The 16,861-nt window shown below is 46.2% G+C and overlaps 1 protein-coding gene across 1 annotated transcript; it reads left to right on the plus strand.

Annotated features, from left to right (window-relative positions):
- Positions 1-843: 843 nt before the first annotated feature.
- On the plus strand, positions 844-16,286 carry UMOD (uromodulin). Its single transcript, XM_026003211.2, has 11 exons — positions 844-1,094; positions 2,636-2,834; positions 4,227-5,003; positions 5,113-5,220; positions 6,818-7,026; positions 7,984-8,132; positions 10,378-10,623; positions 13,253-13,415; positions 13,976-14,057; positions 14,788-14,829; positions 15,966-16,286. The coding sequence occupies exons 2-11, from the start codon at positions 2,741-2,743 to the stop codon at positions 16,025-16,027; spliced, it is 1,932 nt and encodes a 643-aa protein (XP_025858996.1). The 5' UTR covers positions 844-1,094; positions 2,636-2,740; the 3' UTR covers positions 16,028-16,286.
- Positions 16,287-16,861: the final 575 nt, after the last annotated feature.

Raw genomic sequence — 16,861 nt, forward strand, 5'->3', positions numbered from 1 at the left:
ATGAGGCAGGATAAGAAAGATGCTGAAAAAATAAATGCAGTGGGTCATTATTCTATTTCCTGCTCAGCCCAAGTCTACACACATTCAGTTTTTCTCAGTGGGATTGACTCTTAGACTGGACTGCCACCTGGGAATGGGTCAGGAGCCATGGGATTGAACCCATGCTCTACCATTTCAACTCCTGTGACTGTATGTCAGCAAAGCAGCATTGAAGTGACTTCCACAGATAGAGTCATTACTATACCTCTGTCCTCACATCCTCTCCTTTAACCACCATAACAACTCTAAGAGATGGGTACTTTCCATTTACAGACAATAAAAATGACCTCAGGAAGATTAAGAAATGAGCCATCTGGCACACAATAAATGGCTGATCTGGAGCCAGGCACACTGACTCAAAAGCCAGTCTACTAGGTCAGGAAAGTTATCCACCTCCCAAAGGGGCCTATCCTCCTTTTTTCACAAACTGGGTCTGGTCCAGTAATGTCTGAATTATTTTCTCACTTTGACCTTCAACCATTTTCACTTCCTCTCCTTCTCATGTTTGGATGGTAGAGGAGTTTGCTGAGCCCATGAGGATGGAGTGTGCTTCAGCAGAGTGCCCTCCCCAGGACAGGGAACCCAAATGGCCACAGGTGCATGTCTTAATGGTGCTAACAAATACCGCTTTTCCCCCAGCATAGCCTGGCTTAGCACATACTGGCCTCTGCCTGGCTCCTTGGGTCTACCTTGTCCTTCTCAGTAACCAAGAAAAAGCCTAGTACCCTGGCACTGCTTTTTCAGTTAATTTCTAACTAAGGAATCTCTTTATGCCAAAAGGTGCAAAACAGAGGCCTTATATTTGCAGGCACAAGTTTGACCCCCCAATGTCAGTCACTTGGGGTGTCCACATATTAGGAAAAAGAACAACAACAATCTGACAGCCTAGGAAAGGAAAACACTGTGCCCAAAGGGGAAAATATTCCACCCTCAAGAAAACAATCTCAAGAAACAGAACCAGAGAATAATTGGAGGAGAGATTGCCAGCAAGGGGTAGATGTATATATAGGAGGCACAGACCTGTAAACAGACTAATTCTACCTTTCTGGCTTCAGGTAAGGTTATCAATGGCTCTCTCTTCTCCTAGCCACTTCTCCCCCCACCTAGTTGCCTACTATTTCCCATTCCATTTGGGAGAGGGAGAAAGGAAATGAAGAGATTGGACACTGGGTCAGACCTAGGTTGGGTCATTCCTCTGTTGACTATTGGCTTCATTATCTTTGTTGGTCAAGCTCCCTGTCTTTGAGGCTATGCTTTTCTAATAATAATGACTACTATTTCTTCACTTGTTCAACAAATATTAGTGAAGTGCCTACTATGTACCAGGCACTGGGGTACGGCAGTGAACAATAGCATTTGCTATGTGCCAGATCCTGCTTTGCTTATATCATCTTAGTTAATCTCCATGACAACATGGAGTCAGTTATCATCTGCCACAGTGTTTTCAAAGTATAGGTCATGACCCATTAATAAATCATGAAATCACTTGTGGATTATATCCAAAATTTTCTTTTCTTTTTTTTTTATTTTTTATTATTTTTTTTTATGATAGTCGCACAGAGAGAGAGAGAGAGGCAGAGACACAGGCAGAGGGAGAAGCAGGCTCCATGCACCGGGAGCCCGACGTGGGATTCGATCCCGGGTCTCCAGGACCACGCCCTGGGCCAAAGGCAGGCGCTAAACCGCTCAGCCACCCAGGGATCCTCCCAAATTTTCTTTTGATTAAATTTTATAGACTCTGTCAGCAAGCAATGCAAACAGTAATGATAAGGTTTTTTTTTTTTTTAAGAAAACGTATTATATTGTGTGTGTGTGTGTGTGTGTGTGTGTACCCATGTACATACACAAGCAACAGCACCAGGTTATGGTAAAAAAATATTTTCCTTATAGCAGATTGTGGTTACAAAAGCTTGGAAAACACAGCTCCAGAACACAAGTTCTTTGATCACAGGGATTTCAAACTGAGCCTGGCACATCACAGCCTCTCAGTTTGTAACAACAATAATCCCTATTCATAGATGAGGAAACTAATTCTTAGTGAATTGAAATACCTTTCCCAGTGTTACATTGTTAGCAATTAGTGAAATACAGATTTGGATCCTGGTTGCAGGCTCCAGGTCCCACACATTTAACCACTATACTACTCTAGTTTGCAGCTATAAAAATTGAGGCAATAGTAATACTCACCTAGGATTATTTCACCAGCTGAGTGAAATAATAAGTGACCGCTCTGGAAACACTAAAATCTTTTGTGAAGGTTCATCATCTCTCGAGTTACTTATCTTAAGCAAAGCTACCTCCAAAAAATGGTGAGTCCAGAACGTGCTACCCTACCTTGCTGCTTCCTGTTTCAAAAGAGACTCACTTCTTCCAGATGCACTGAGATTGGGGAAGCAGAGGCTAATATGCGGGTGGGAGTAAGCGTTGGGTAACAGATGGGAAAACTACCAAAGCAAGGGTCACAATACTGCACATATTTTGTCATTCATATAAATGGCGTCTTCTGGAGTTGTGCAGTGCACAACCAAAGCACTCCTCTCAACTGTGGAGAAGTGAGTTCAATCATGTATTTATCCCACCCATCTCTGTTCCACAGGACTCCAGGCATCACAGACAGGGAGGAAACGCCAAGGGGTCAACCTGTCCTTGCCTTTGGGCAGGTCTTCCCCAGACCAGAAGTAACTGTGAAGAGCAGAAAAAAATGGGGCAGCTTTCCTCTCTGACCTCGGTGTGGATGGTAGTGGTGGTAACCTCTTGGGTCATCATAGCTGCAAACATTGATACTGTGGAAGCAAGTAAGTGGTGTGTGTGTGTGTGTGTGTGTGTGTGTGTAGGGAACAAGGCTGCTGTTTTTTTTTTTTTTTTTAAATATTTTTTTGAATTTTTATTTATTTATGATAGGCACACAGTGAGAGAGAGAGAGGCAGAGACACAGGCAGAGGGAGAAGCAGGCTCCATGCACCGGGAGCCTGACGTGGGATTCGATCCCGGGTCTCCAGGATCGCGCCCTGGGCCAAAGGCAGGCGCCAAACCGCTGCGCCACCCAGGGATCCCAAGGCTGCTGTTAACAGAGCAGGTCTGGCTCCATCTCCTATAATGCTTAGAATTTGATTTATTCAAAATCCATTTTTTACACTTTAATGTATATAGGACTCGGATGAGAATTTTGCTGAAATGCAGATTCCTATTCAGTAGGCCTTAGGTAGAGTCTGAAATTCTGCATTTCTGACAAGCTCTCAGGTAATTCTGATGCTGTCTATGGTCCTTGGATCATACATTGAGAGGCAAGAGTCTAGAATACCACTAAGGTCCCCTGGTACTTTACTGGAAGGTCAGGAACATATTCAACCACACAGGAGATTTGAACACACCTAAGTGGTTTCCAAACACCTTCCCTTGCACTCTTAAGGGGTCATTCCATTGGATTTTGCATTATCCTCATCTAGCTTTCAGCTTCTCCTGGAGAAGGGAGCCGGATATCTCCCCTGAGCTAGAGCACTTTGGGGCACAGTAAATGCCATTTCAGGGTCATAGTTAAGAGGTTAAGAGCGTATACTCTGTGGTCCTGCCGCCTGTGTTTGTGTCTTGGTTCTGCTGCTTACTAACAGAGTAAGTGGCTTAAACCCTCTGAATCTCAGTTTGCTCAGGGTAAATACAAAAGCAATCCCACAGGGCCACTAGGGAGGATTCAATGAGATAATGAGTGAAAAGCCTAGTGTCCGGCATATAGTAAGTGCTTAATAAACGATAGCTCATTATCTTTATTGTTTTCATTGTTGTGGAGGATGTCAAAGTGTGACATTGACACACAAAGTGTGACTGCCCCTATCAGGGAGAGTTGGGGAAGTCTTCAGAGGAAAGGCAGGGAAGATCTGTTAAATGTTCAAAGGGGGGGTGTGTTGTGTGTGTGACATGGACACCTAAATCTTACCAAAGTGTCAAGAACTCTGCATTATTCCTCTGCATGTGGAAACATGGATATTTTAAAAGAAGACACAGTTGAAAGTAATGCTTAACAGAGAAGAATGCACAGTGGAATCATCAGGGGAGTTCTGTTCAGTTGTTTTGGAGGGAGTCATCCAGGGACCACGTCTTAAAAAAACATGGTACCCTAAGGGATGCGGAGGACTCTGGGTAACCACTGGCCCAGCTGCTCCCACTCTGAGGCTGGGCTCTTTTGTCCACAGGAAGCTGCTCTGAATGTCACAGCAATGCCACCTGCATGGAGGATGGGATGGTCACAACATGCTCCTGCCTGGTGGGTTTCACTGGCAACGGCTTTGAGTGCGTGGACCTGGATGAATGTGCCATTCCTGGTGCCCACAACTGCTCGGAGGGGAGCAGCTGTATGAATACGCTGGGCTCCTACCTGTGCACCTGCCCCGACGGCTTCCGTCTGACACCGGGGCTGGGCTGCATCGACGTGGATGAGTGCTCGGAGCCGGGACTCAGCCGCTGCCATGCCCTGGCCACCTGCATCAACAACAAGGGCAATTACTCGTGCGTGTGCCCAGCGGGCTACCGAGGGGACGGGCAGCACTGTGAGTGCTCCCCGGGCTCCTGCGGCCCGGGCTTGGACTGTGTGCCCGTGGGCGACGCGCTGGTGTGCGCGGACCCGTGCCAGGAGCATCGCATCCTGGATGAGTACTGGCGCAGCACCGAGTACGGGGCGGGTTACACCTGCGACGTGGGCCTGAACGGCTGGTACCGCTTCACAGGGCCAGGTGGGGTGCGCCTGGCGGAGACCTGCGTGCCGGTTCTGCACTGCAACACGGCCGCGCCCATGTGGCTCAATGGCACACACCCGACCAGAGACCAGGGCATCGTGAACCGCACAGCCTGTGCACACTGGAGTGGCCACTGCTGCCTGTGGGATGCGTCCATCCAGGTGAAGGCCTGCGCCGGCGGCTACTATGTCTACAACCTCACGGAGACCCCTGAGTGCTACCTGGCCTACTGCACAGGTGAGTGGGCACCTCCCCCCCCTCCTCCACCCCCTATTCCAGGCCTGGGTGGGCACCACGGGAGACCCCGGAGCATCCCTGTTGACTGTCTGTGTCTGTGATCCTGCAGACCCCACCTCTGTGTTGGGGACATGTGAGGAGTGCAGTGTAGAAGAGGACTGCAAATCCCATGATGGCATGTGGAGCTGCCAGTGCAAACAGGACTTCAATGTCACGGGTGAGGCCAGTGGGAGGAGGGTGATGCGTTGGGAAATGGCAGCAACTGGGGGAGGGATACATGGCTGTGTGTGAGTTGGGGACATGTGGGGATGATGCAGGGATGCATATCATCCCATGTGAATGAAAAGTGGATCCAGTAATATCTGTCAAAACCAGGAGAAGCTTGAGGTGCCTGGATGGCTTGGTGGTTGAGCATCTGCCTTCGGCTCAGGGCATAATCCTGGGGTACTGGGATCAAGTCCCACATACAGCTCCCTGTGAGGAGCCTGCTTCTCCCACTGCCTATGTCTCTGCCTCTCTCTCTATGTGTGTCTTTCATGGATAAATAAAATCTTTTTAAAAAACTCAAAACAAAAAAAGAACCCCCCAAACAGGAGAAGCTCTCTGGGCTCCTAGGCTCCCTTTAGTTGACCCCAAAGCTCCGAGAGCTTGGGGGGGCCCCATTACCCCCAACCTCCTTTCTGAGGCTCCCACATCACAGCACAGGTGGCTGCCACTTGTTGTCCAAAGACTGCCTAAGCCATATTTCTGCAGCTCAAGAACAGAGGAGTAGTGACCAGCCTGTGGTTTGGAGGGCTGGGTCCTCCACTGACCAGCAGAGGATCCTAAGCAGACCTCCGTGGGCCTCAGTTTCCCCATATGTACAATGATTAAAGCAGGAGAGTATCTCCCAAACTTTAGTCATGATTTTAGTCACATCCAAGTACCAATTTTATAATTTTGTATTATCTAAGTACTACCTAGACTATGATTATTATTAACTTGTTCTTTAAATTGATTGAATCCTTCTTTTACATAAACTTGGGATATTTATGGCCACTGCTACATCTATCTGTGGCAAGTAACACCTTAGAAGGTAACAGTAAAAATAAATACAGTGAAAGAGAATTCTTAAATTCCAGCAGCGATTTAATTGAAGTATTACAGCTGGAATACTTCAGAAAAATCCAGCTGAATGTCATTGTGTGCCCCAAACACTTAGCCTGATGTCTGCACTCTGTTGTTTTAAAAGAGAAATTAGCAAATGTATACTTTAAAAACTTTAGTAGCTAGTGTGGACTACCTCTCTGATATAGAAAGGATGGAAAGATAATTGCAATTAATATGTTAGTTTGTTGTTTTGTTTTACTGACATTAAGTGTATTTTTTTAAAGATTTTATTTATTTAATCATGAGAGACAGAGAGTGAGGCAGAGACAAAAGGCATAGGCAGAGGGAGAAGCAGGCTCCCTGCAGGGAGCCCAATGTGGGACTTGATTCTGAGACTCCAGGATCATGACCTGAGCCAAAGGCAGACGCTCAACCACCGAGCTACTCAGGTGCCCCAAGATTCAATGTATTTAGTTCTGGGGGGGCGGATTACACAAAAATAATATTGCTTTTTGCATACAATGCACACTTAGGGCAACATGGAGCTGATGGTTGGCCACCTGGATCCATCTAGTGGTGTTCAGAATCCAATCTTGTGTCTCTGTCTCTCTGAGAGAATACCACAAAAAGAGACAGAAACTAATCTGAATGCTTCCAGCCTGTGGCCAGCTGGGCCCTGAATTGTGGTCACAGGTTTCCAATCCTGCCTTCTCTGCCCATTTCAGATCTCTCCCTCCTGGACCGCAGGCTGGAGTGTAGGCCCAATGATATCAAGGTGTCCCTGAGCAAGTGTCAGCTGAAGACCCTGGGCTTTGAGAAGGTTTTCATGTACCTGCGTGACAGCCAGTGCTCAGGCTTCAATGAGAGGGGCGACCGGGACTGGGTATCTGTGGTGACCCCAGCCAGGGATGGTCCCTGTGGGACAGTGATGATGGTATGTCCTGGTCATTGTGGGACAGGGTTGGAGCACTGCCTGGTTCAAGCCCCGGCTTTATCATTTCCTAGTTGTATAAGCCTGCCTGTGCCTCAGTTTCCTCAATGTAAAATGGAGTATGGTAATAGTACCTACTTCACAAGGGTTGTTAAGAGGATTAAATGAGCTAATATGTAGGAATTGATTGGGACAGTGACTGGCACTGTGTAAGTGCTCAATAAATGTTAGCTTTAAATAAAGAGAATGATCCATGGTGACAGCTCCCCATCTTACAGATGGGAACAGAAAGGCCCAGACAGGGCAGTGATTCTTCTCAGCCAGAAGGCATTAGCACAGGGCTCAGAAGCAGGTCTGTCTGTCTTGGGTGGTGCTGGGAGGGGCAAGGTCTGCATCACTGGTGTTCCGAACCAGGCCTTCACCTCCAGAAACCTCCTCAAAAGTGACCCAGAGGTCAATGTTTGAGTGGAACACAGGCTTCTCCAACTCCATCATCCCCCCAAAAGAAAAGGAAAGAAGTCAAAAGAAAGGAAGAAAAGAATTGTTATTTTCTTAGCACAGTGTTTGAAATTCCAGCATTAATAATGAGTCTGGACATAGTTTTTAGTGTTTTTACTGTTTGAGAGGAAGTGTGGCCTAATTCGAAGAACCCAGGCTTATTAGATCCATGTACTGTGAGAGAGTTACTCAAGAGTTACTCCAATTCTATGAACCCCCCTCTCCACATCATGAGGCAGGGGGCTAGTAGCCCTGCCTCTTAGGGTCATTGGAGGTGTTAATGCAGTGATGCAGCAGGAGGAGTGTTTAGCCCAGGGCCCAGCTCATAAATGGCTGCTGTCATTGTAACTTTGGATCATGACAGCTGGGAAGGTAGCTCACAGGTGGCCAGAGAAACCTGTTTGGTTTTGAATCCTACTCAGATTCTCATGGCCCTTTCCTCTCTCCAACCCCCCAATACAGAGGAATGAAACCCATGCCACATACAGCAACACTCTTTACCTGGCAGATGAGATCATCATCCGCGACCGCAACATCAAAATCAACTTTGAGTGTTCCTACCCCCTGGATATGAAAGTGAGCTTGGAGACCTCCCTGCAGCCGATAGTCAGGTATGGCCAGAAAGGGTCTCCAGTACCCCTGACCATCTCTACACTGCAACCCCTTACTCACCAGGTCTTCAGCTTTCCTGTTAACTATCAGCCATTAGGAGCTGGGTGGGGGGACTGGGAGGCAGTATTTCCAGTGGAGGAGCCCAACTAGGAAGCCTGGAGTCCAGACTCCAATCTAGGCTCATACTAACCAGACAGCTTTGGAAATTGATATAGCCCCACTCTGGGTGTCAGTATTCTCACCTGTGATATTGATTTAGTGGTACTTGTACTACCTTTCTTAGAAGCACAACAGTGCTTGGCATATGTGGATTAAATATTAGGGCCTCTGGCTTATAAGAGGGACAGGGTAGTTGGACCAGATGGAAGAAGGGAGGGCTCTTGGTCCAGACCTGCTATGTATGATATATCCATCATATGCCATATTTGGAGCTTAGTTTCCTTCCTTATCTATAAATAGGAATTTGATTAAAGAGATGTTTATAAATTATGCCTCTTAGAGTTGAGGGTCTTTAAGGAAGTATGCTTGGGGATGCCTGCAGGGTGAACCAGAGAAGTTTCACCCATATTAGTGCTACATGAAGTTTTATTATTACAATAAATAAATAAATAGACAGTGTTGCTAAATAAAATTGAAAATCTCTGAGTGGGATGAATCATAGGCCAATGATGCTGATGTTGGAAAAAAATTACAGTTGTAATTATAACAAGTATTTATGAAGAATTGACTATGTGGGGATCCCTGGGTGGCGCAGCGGTTTGGCGCCTGCCTTTGGCCCGGGGCGCGATCCTGGAGACCCGGGATCGAATCCCACATCGGGCTCCCAGTGCATGGAGCCTGCTTCTCCCTCTGCCTGTGTCTCTGCCTCTCTCTCTCCCTCTGTGACTATCATAAATAAATTTAAAAAAAAAATTAAAAAAAAAAAGAATTGACTATGTGTCAGGCATTGTGTTAAGCGCTCTATAGGAAACATCTTATTGAAATCTTAGAACACTAGGGCACCCGGGTGGCTCAGCGGTCGAGCATCTGCATTTGGCTCAGGTCATGATCCTGGGGTCCCAGAATGGAGTCCTGCATTGAGCTCCCTGCAGAGAGCCTGCTTCTCCCTCTGCTTATGTCTCTGCCCCTCTCTCTGTGTCTCTCATGAATAAATAAATAAAATCTTTAAAAAAAGAAATTTTAGAGCACCTTAAGAGGTGTAGCCATTACTATTATTCTTATTCCCATTATACAGATGTGGAAAATGAGGCTCAGAGAAGATTGAGTAACTTGTTCAAAGTTAGAGTCTAATAAATGGCAGAGCTAGGATTCAAATCAAGGCCTCCAGGCCCAGAGCCCCGACTCTACCATGACCTTCACTATGAGGCTCATCCATGGTTACATGTTCTTTGGGAAGGGCACTAGGCACTGATGAGTATGCATGGCTGAATTGAGGGAAGAAGGTTGCTCATTGTCGGCCTTTGGCCAGAGCATCGTCTGGCTAAGTAGTGTCCTGGAGCAATGGGGCCATGTCACAGGCCTGATGGACTTCAGGGAGCAACACATCTGTATGCAGATGTCTCTCTGGTTTGAGCTAGATATCTTGCCCTAGTCCAAACCAATAGTGCAACTCTCAGCTGCAAAATGGACTTCCACATTACTGAGTTTTTATCATGTGCCTTATTTCCCAGCATATCAGTCCTATGATGTCCTTTTTTTGGCTCATCCTGTGAAATCTAAACCAGTGTAGCTGTTTTCAATGTGGTTAAAAACAATCTATTTACAAAATCTCTATCTTCTACTGTAGGTGGAACCAGAACTCTGACTTAGGCCTGTAGGTTGAGACCAAAGAAGGAATGTGTGTGTGACTCCCTTGAGAATTTGTTTATTGGACTTCTTAAAGGCAATTTGTTTATTGGACTTCTTAAAGGCAAGGGCCACCAAGTGAGGGGGGCGGACATGTTACAAATATGTGGTCTATGGATCAGCAGCATCAGCATCACATGGGAGCTTGTTGAAAATGCAGAACATGAGCTACACCTGAACCTACCAAACCAGAACCTGCATTTCAACAAGATCCTGAGGTGACCCATGTCTGTCCATTGCAGTTTGCAACCATTATAGTGGTTGGTGGGTTCCAGTCCTACTGCTAGATAAACAGGCAGAGAGCTGCCAGGGAGTGCCTAGGACTACAGACAAGAAAGGGTGGCCTATCTGTTGTTGTTCTCAGCTCTGGTTTTCTCACCAACCCCTTTCCCCCTGCAGCTCCCTAAACATCAGCGTGGGCGGGACAGGCATGTTCACCGTGCGGATGGCACTCTTCCAGACTCCTGACTACACACAGCCCTACCAAGGCTCCTCTGTGACCCTGACCACAGAGGCCTTTCTCTATGTGGGCACCATGCTGGATGGGGGTGATTTGTCCCGGTTTGCACTGCTGATGACTAACTGTTATGCCACACCCAGCAGCAACGCCACAGACCCCTTGAAGTACTTCATCATCCAGGACAGGTAAGGCCCATGGATGGAATTCTGGGGCAGGAGAGGGCACCTTTTGGATTTGGATTTGGGGGAAAAAGTACATCTTTATATTCATTAACCTCTAGCTGAAATTTAGCATCACCATCCATTATGAACATAGGCAACAAACCACAGAAGTATTAGCAGGACACGTAAAAACATTTACCTATGTCAGTACTTTTTAGTTACTAGAGTATTAGAGTTTCTACTAGAAATTATTATTTAATGCATTACAAAATATATCCTTGTAAATACATGTATTTATATATAATACATAAGTAAATATATAATGCATACATCAAATGCTGTAATATTTTGAGAACTGTACTTCAGTTGAGCTGGTTTCCTTTATAATCTTAGGTACTTTACGCACTTAAAATAGTATTTTGGAAGAGGGATGCACAGGCTTCACCAGAAAGCTGGAGGTATCCAGGACTCAAGAAAAGGTTAAGAAACCTGACTGAAAGGTGCGCCCATCCAGGGTAGGAGGCAAGCTACCTTGGGTGGGAGGAGTGAGCTGGAGACACAGTTAACCAAGGACCAATTGTAAAAGGGAAGACACAAGCGTGCTGCTTTTGGAGAACACTGGACCACACTGTGAGGAGATAATGCACACTGTCATTCAAAACAGAATAGGTGTTTTTGGAAGCTTACTGTGTGCCAGGCTCTGTGGATGTCACAGTGAATAGAAGGGACAAAACTCTCTGCCCCTACCTACAGCTGATATTCTAAGAGGGCGAGACCAATAATTAAACAAGATGGAATCGATAGCATGTTAGTGGTGATGGGGCTAAAGGAAAAACCCAAAGCAGGAAAAGGGGAGGGGCATATGCTATTTCATAGCACAGGCAGAAAAAGCATCTCTGAGACACAGTGACCTATTCTGTTTCGGTTCTTAGAATCTTCTTGGTTCCATCAAAGGAAAAGCATCAGTTGGGTGCTCATCTGACGTTTATACCTCTCTGTTATTGCCTAATCCCTTTTGCAACAGAAAGTAGGCAGAAGTCTGTTTTAGAGCTTTTTGCTGTGACAGGAGCTAACTAAAATTTAATGGCAACTGTTTTACTTTATATTTATCTATAAATGGTCGTGTTTTGCTTATGACAAGTGATGCTGGTTTGCTGTTTGTGGTCAGGATCTAAAGATTCTCCTAAAAAATAGCTGTATTCCAATAAAAAGATACATATACTTAAGGCAAATAGCCGGTAAATAAAAATAAAACAGGTGTTGGGAAACACAGGAAAACACACATGAAGGTGTTTTCTAGGTAAGGCAAAGATTTGCAAAGAGGCATTGATGGAGATTGGAGATTCATGGAGATTTGGGTTCACATCTTGGCTTTGTTATTTCTTAGTCCAGAGACACAAGTCATCTCATCTCTTTGAGATTCATGTTTTCATATGTGAAATGGGCATAAATAATACCTACAGTGCAGGGATTTGTAAACTTTTTTTTCCCCAGAGTAAAACAATTGAGCATGTACATCATGGGACACTTAGAAGTTTTGCAAAAGAAGCAGAAAGAAATGCGGGGTGTGCCTGTGTTTTCCTGTCTAGGCATGTATGGGAGCTGGGTCGGGGAGTGCCAGTCCAGGGGGGCTGCCAAACATCTCAGAACATATAAGGAAGAGCCAGTTGGGGAGAGAGTAGGAGGGGTGGGAGGGGACCCTTGGATGCCCTGTTCAGGTTATGTCCATGGGGCTTTCAGGGGGTGGTCCCATTAACCTCAAGGCATTTATTTGGTCAAGTAGAGTTTGCACTTTTGCAAACAGATCTGAATTGTTTGAACCAAGCAGAGTTCCCTTCTTGGTTCTTCCTCTTTGCAGTCAGCATTCAGCCCCTCTCCTAAATCAATTTCAAGCAAGTCATGTAAAATAACTGAGAAAATACCCAATTTGCCTACCCTTGTATCCTGATCCAGCCCAGCACACACATGAGTCTCTGCAGGTGCAGTTTTGAGTTTTGGTGCAATTGTGTATGTCTATGCATGGGAGCGTGAGTGCGCACACACACACACACAAACACACACACTCTCTCTCATATGGTCACTGCCCCTCAGGACTTAAAAGCATCCACTGTTATAATTAGAACCTGGAACATAGGAGATAGCTGACAAATGGTAGCTAATGAACCTGAATGCCATTTCCTGGGGAACCAAAGTACTGACTTTATAGCATAATTTCAACCCTGTGCTGATGACATTTTTATGTCAGCAGATTTTATATATATCAGAAAAGTTAACTTGTTTAATCTTCACAGCTACCTGAGATGCCTAGGTAGTTCAGTGGTTGAGTGCCTGCCTTCGGACCAGGACGTAATCCCGGGGTCCTGGGATCGAGTCCCAATCGGGCTCCCTGCATGGAGCCTGCTTCTCCCTCTGCCTGTGTCTCTGTGTCTCCCATGAATAAATAAGTATAATCTTTAAAAAAATCTTCACAGCTATCTTATGATATGGATCACCAATAATAATTGCTGTATACAGATGGGGAAACTGAGGCACAAAGAAATTAAGTTGCTCAAGGACACACAGCTGATAGGTGGTGGAGTGAGATTTGAACCCAGGAAGCTTGGCTCCAGAGCACTTGCTTCACCACCCGCATTATGTGACTTAACCCTCTCAGATGTCCACGCACTACAGACTCAACCATCCAGGTGGTGGAGAATGGGGAGTCCCCTCAGGGCCGATTTTCTGTCCAGATGTTCCGTTTTGCCGGGAACTACGACCTGGTCTACCTGCACTGTGAAGTGTATCTCTGCGACATCATTAATGAAAAATGCAAACCTGTGAGTTGCCTCTCCTCCCTCAGGCTCCTCCCCATCTCCCATAACCAAAGACATTTGGCCACAAGGTCCAGAAGAAAACAAACATTTCTGCTGTTTCCCTTTTAGTCCAGGAAGAGAATGAGCAGTAGGAGGGGTTGGACATAGCCATGTGAGAGACCAAAACTGTTGGGAAATCAGGCAGGATCAGAGCAGTGTGACAGGCTGGTAAATGCTCTGGCTTATCTGCAAGCTTGTGTTCTGATAACAGACACGGACATTTTAAAGCAGCAGGTGCACCTTATCTATGTTAACTTTTTAATGCTTCACAAGTAACTAGAGATGAGGCATGTTATTAGTTCTCTATATGGCAAGAGCAGCTCGGAGAACTTAAGTGACTTTCCTAAGATCATGTGGGGCATAAACCCAAATGTACAGATCTCCTGACAACTCCTGCCTCGACCATCCTCAAGCCCCAGCCTGAGGCAGGAGGATGCCCCTGAGGGAGGGCAGCCCACTCCCCATGGCAGGACCACATCTAGTCTCCCTCATGCAACGATTTCTTTGTTGCCCTCTTCCTGCAGACCTGCTCTGGGACCAGATTCCGCAGTGGAGGCATCATAGACCAAAGCCGCGTCCTGAACTTGGGTCCCATCACACGGAAAAGTAAGAGAACCACTCCCTCCCTCATGTTTCTGGTGGGGAATATTCTCTGGAGATGAGGAAGGATGCCAGAACCTGGCACGTGGATGTTACTGGATTCTGAAGAACTGGAGAAAGTGGATTCTGTGGACTTCAAGCTGCCTTCCTTTTACCGGTTCCTCATCATTGATTCATTCCATTGTACAAATTTGTTCTTGTACCTCTTCTGTGCTAGGCCCTGTGCTAGTGGCTGGGGATCTTGTAAGCAGACACAGACACAGACCCGGATCACATGGAGCTTATAGACCAGTGGAGAAGGCATTATTCAGATTGAGGAGGGATTAACCAAGAGAGGTCAGGGAAAGTGGGTGAGGGGAAGGGAATCCCAGGCAGAGGGCACAGCATGGGCAAAGGGCCTGTGGTGGTAGGGGGATGGTGGAGGCAGTGGGTAGCCCAACCTGCTAGAGGAACTGAGTAAAGGGCAGGCTGGTAAGAGGACATTGGTATGGGATGAGCTGATACAGGTGGGCTCAGACCATGTGGGGACTTACAGTTGCTAAGGTTTTGGGTCTTTCTCTCAAAAGTAGTGGGGAACCTCTGAAGGGTCCAAAGCAGGGAAGTGACATGATCAGATCCGGGTTTCAAAAAGACCACTCTAACTGCAAGGAGAAGGGCAAATTGAAGGGATATCTCTCAGGTTTCTTGCCAACTGCATGCCTTCTCTTTGCACTGATCCTTCTCTTTCCCTTTACAGATGTCCAGGCAGTGGTCTCAAGGGCTGCTTCCAGCAGCTTGGGTAAGTTCAGGTCCTCTTTTCAGGGGGACCTCCACTAGAACCTTCCTCTGGGGCTTTTATCTGTGGCCCAGGATGTGCTGGAGTGCCTGGCCTGCTTGGCTTGAGCTCTAAAGAGGTGACTGCATCTGTGGAAATGCCTGGTACTGGGGCTGCACATATATCTGTGCTGTCTCACAGTAGTGCATATGTGCACACAGACACAGGGGTGCATAGACAGGCACACAGAGTGTTCATCACCCAGACATGTTTGTGCGCACACACACACTAGATCATATGCATGTGTTCATATTTACACACACAGATGCAGAGATGGCTAGAGTTGCATGCATGTATATTTGCAGGTACAGACATACACATACTTCCACAAACTTATACCCAGTAGACCTGCATACACTAGATCTAGACCTTGGGCACTTCCTGAAGCTTTGTGATTCATCTCTAACACCTTTTGCAGGGTTCACTCAACAGGTGACAAATCTATGTGGAGTGCTACTACATGCCAAGGACCATGCTTAGTTCCGGGATGAACATGTTAGATAAACAAGAAACCCTGTTTCTCTGCCTCTCTGACCACAAAGGCCAGGGACAGGTGGCATTTTATGGCCTTTGATTTCAGACACACTGATTTGTCTGAAAATCTGGATGAAAAATGAATTGATGTAACTTGTTGCCCTTCTTGGCTCCTGACACCTCAATCTGAAGGAAGTATTACACCAACCTAGTGTTTTATCTGATCTAGACCAACCCTGCACCAGGAAGCTTGGAGCTGAAGATTCAAGGTGTTCCTAAAAGGCTTGTCCTCTGTGAATATCAGAGGTCACTAAGGATGGTTGAGTAGTTTGGGCACTGCACATGAGTGTCCTTTTGAGGAGCTACCAATCCCAGTGCCAGAGGAAAGGCTGTCTTCTCCAATTTGGTTCATCTGGGAGGGCCCCTTTTTCTATTTTTCCACCCCAACTAGCACCTTTTTCTAACTGGTTTTCTGGGCAGATAAAGAGAAAGCTTCCTTTTTCTAACTGACCAGCCCAGAGAGGGTGTTCTTTCCTAATTGATCAGTCTAAAGGGGGCATCTTACATTAGTTTTGCACAAAGGCACGTCAGTGCTTGCAGCAGCCCTGTAATTGCTTTCTTTTCAGGGTTCCTGAAGGTCTGCCTGCCTCTGCTTCTATCGGCCACCTTGACCCTGATGTTTCAGTGATTGGCAGCTGGAAACCCTGTGCTCTGTGGCTTCATTTCCTGCTGGCTGGGGATGATGCCGCTTAGTGCTCCAGCCACAGAAAAGGGAACTCACACTTCAGTCACCTGCTCCTCTTTCCCCACCTTTAATCCTCATTATCACAAAATATCTTAATATCTTTAAATTCTGCCTTCTTTCAAAATGGGACTTGTGACATGTGTGCACATGAGGCCCCATGTCTCCTTAAAGATTGTGGCAAAATAATAATTTTAAAAGCTCAGTCGTTGAAGTCATTCATTCATTCAATAAGTATTTATTGAGCACCTACTATCCAAGGTAGGAACTTATCATAGTGCTGAGGATCCTGTGGTGAGAACAACCAGGCTACGTCCCCACATTCATGGAGTTCACATTCTAGTCGGAGAGACTGGGTTCAATTAGTTCTGCTGTGTAACCTTAGATAAAAACCACAATGTCTCCACGTCAGCTGGATGTCGAGCTTCATCCACCCATGCTTTCATTCATCCACTCATCCATTTATTCAAGAAATATTTCCATCTCCTATATGTCAGGCACGGTGTTAAGGAATACAGACGAAAACAAGCCAAATGCAAAGCCTTCTCTCCTGGAGCTTACAGTATGGCAGGAAAGGGAGAACTTGAATGGTGATGACAAGTGTGGCAGGCATGGCAGAAATGGAAGATGTAACTGGAGGCCACTGGTGCTGTATAATGGGGATAATAATGATGCTTTCACAGGATCCATTGAACTTTGCAGAAACATTTATGTGAGCACCTAGTACATGCCAGGTACTGTGATAGGTGCTGGAGAGACACTAGTGAAATAGACAGATGC

Source organism: Vulpes vulpes, chromosome 3 (assembly GCF_048418805.1).
Source record: "Vulpes vulpes isolate BD-2025 chromosome 3, VulVul3, whole genome shotgun sequence".
Classification (NCBI taxonomy): Eukaryota; Metazoa; Chordata; class Mammalia; order Carnivora; family Canidae; genus Vulpes; species Vulpes vulpes.

Coding starts and splice junctions, on each gene's coding strand:
- UMOD (XM_026003211.2), top strand. CDS start 2,741: ATGGGGCAGCTTTCCTCTCTGACCTCGGTGTGGATGGTAGTGGTGGTA. Junction 5,004..5,112: donor CTACCTGGCCTACTGCACAG/GTGAGTGGGCAC, acceptor GTGATCCTGCAG/ACCCCACCTCTGTGTTGGGG. Junction 14,058..14,787: donor GGGTCCCATCACACGGAAAA/GTAAGAGAACCA, acceptor TTCCCTTTACAG/ATGTCCAGGCAGTGGTCTCA.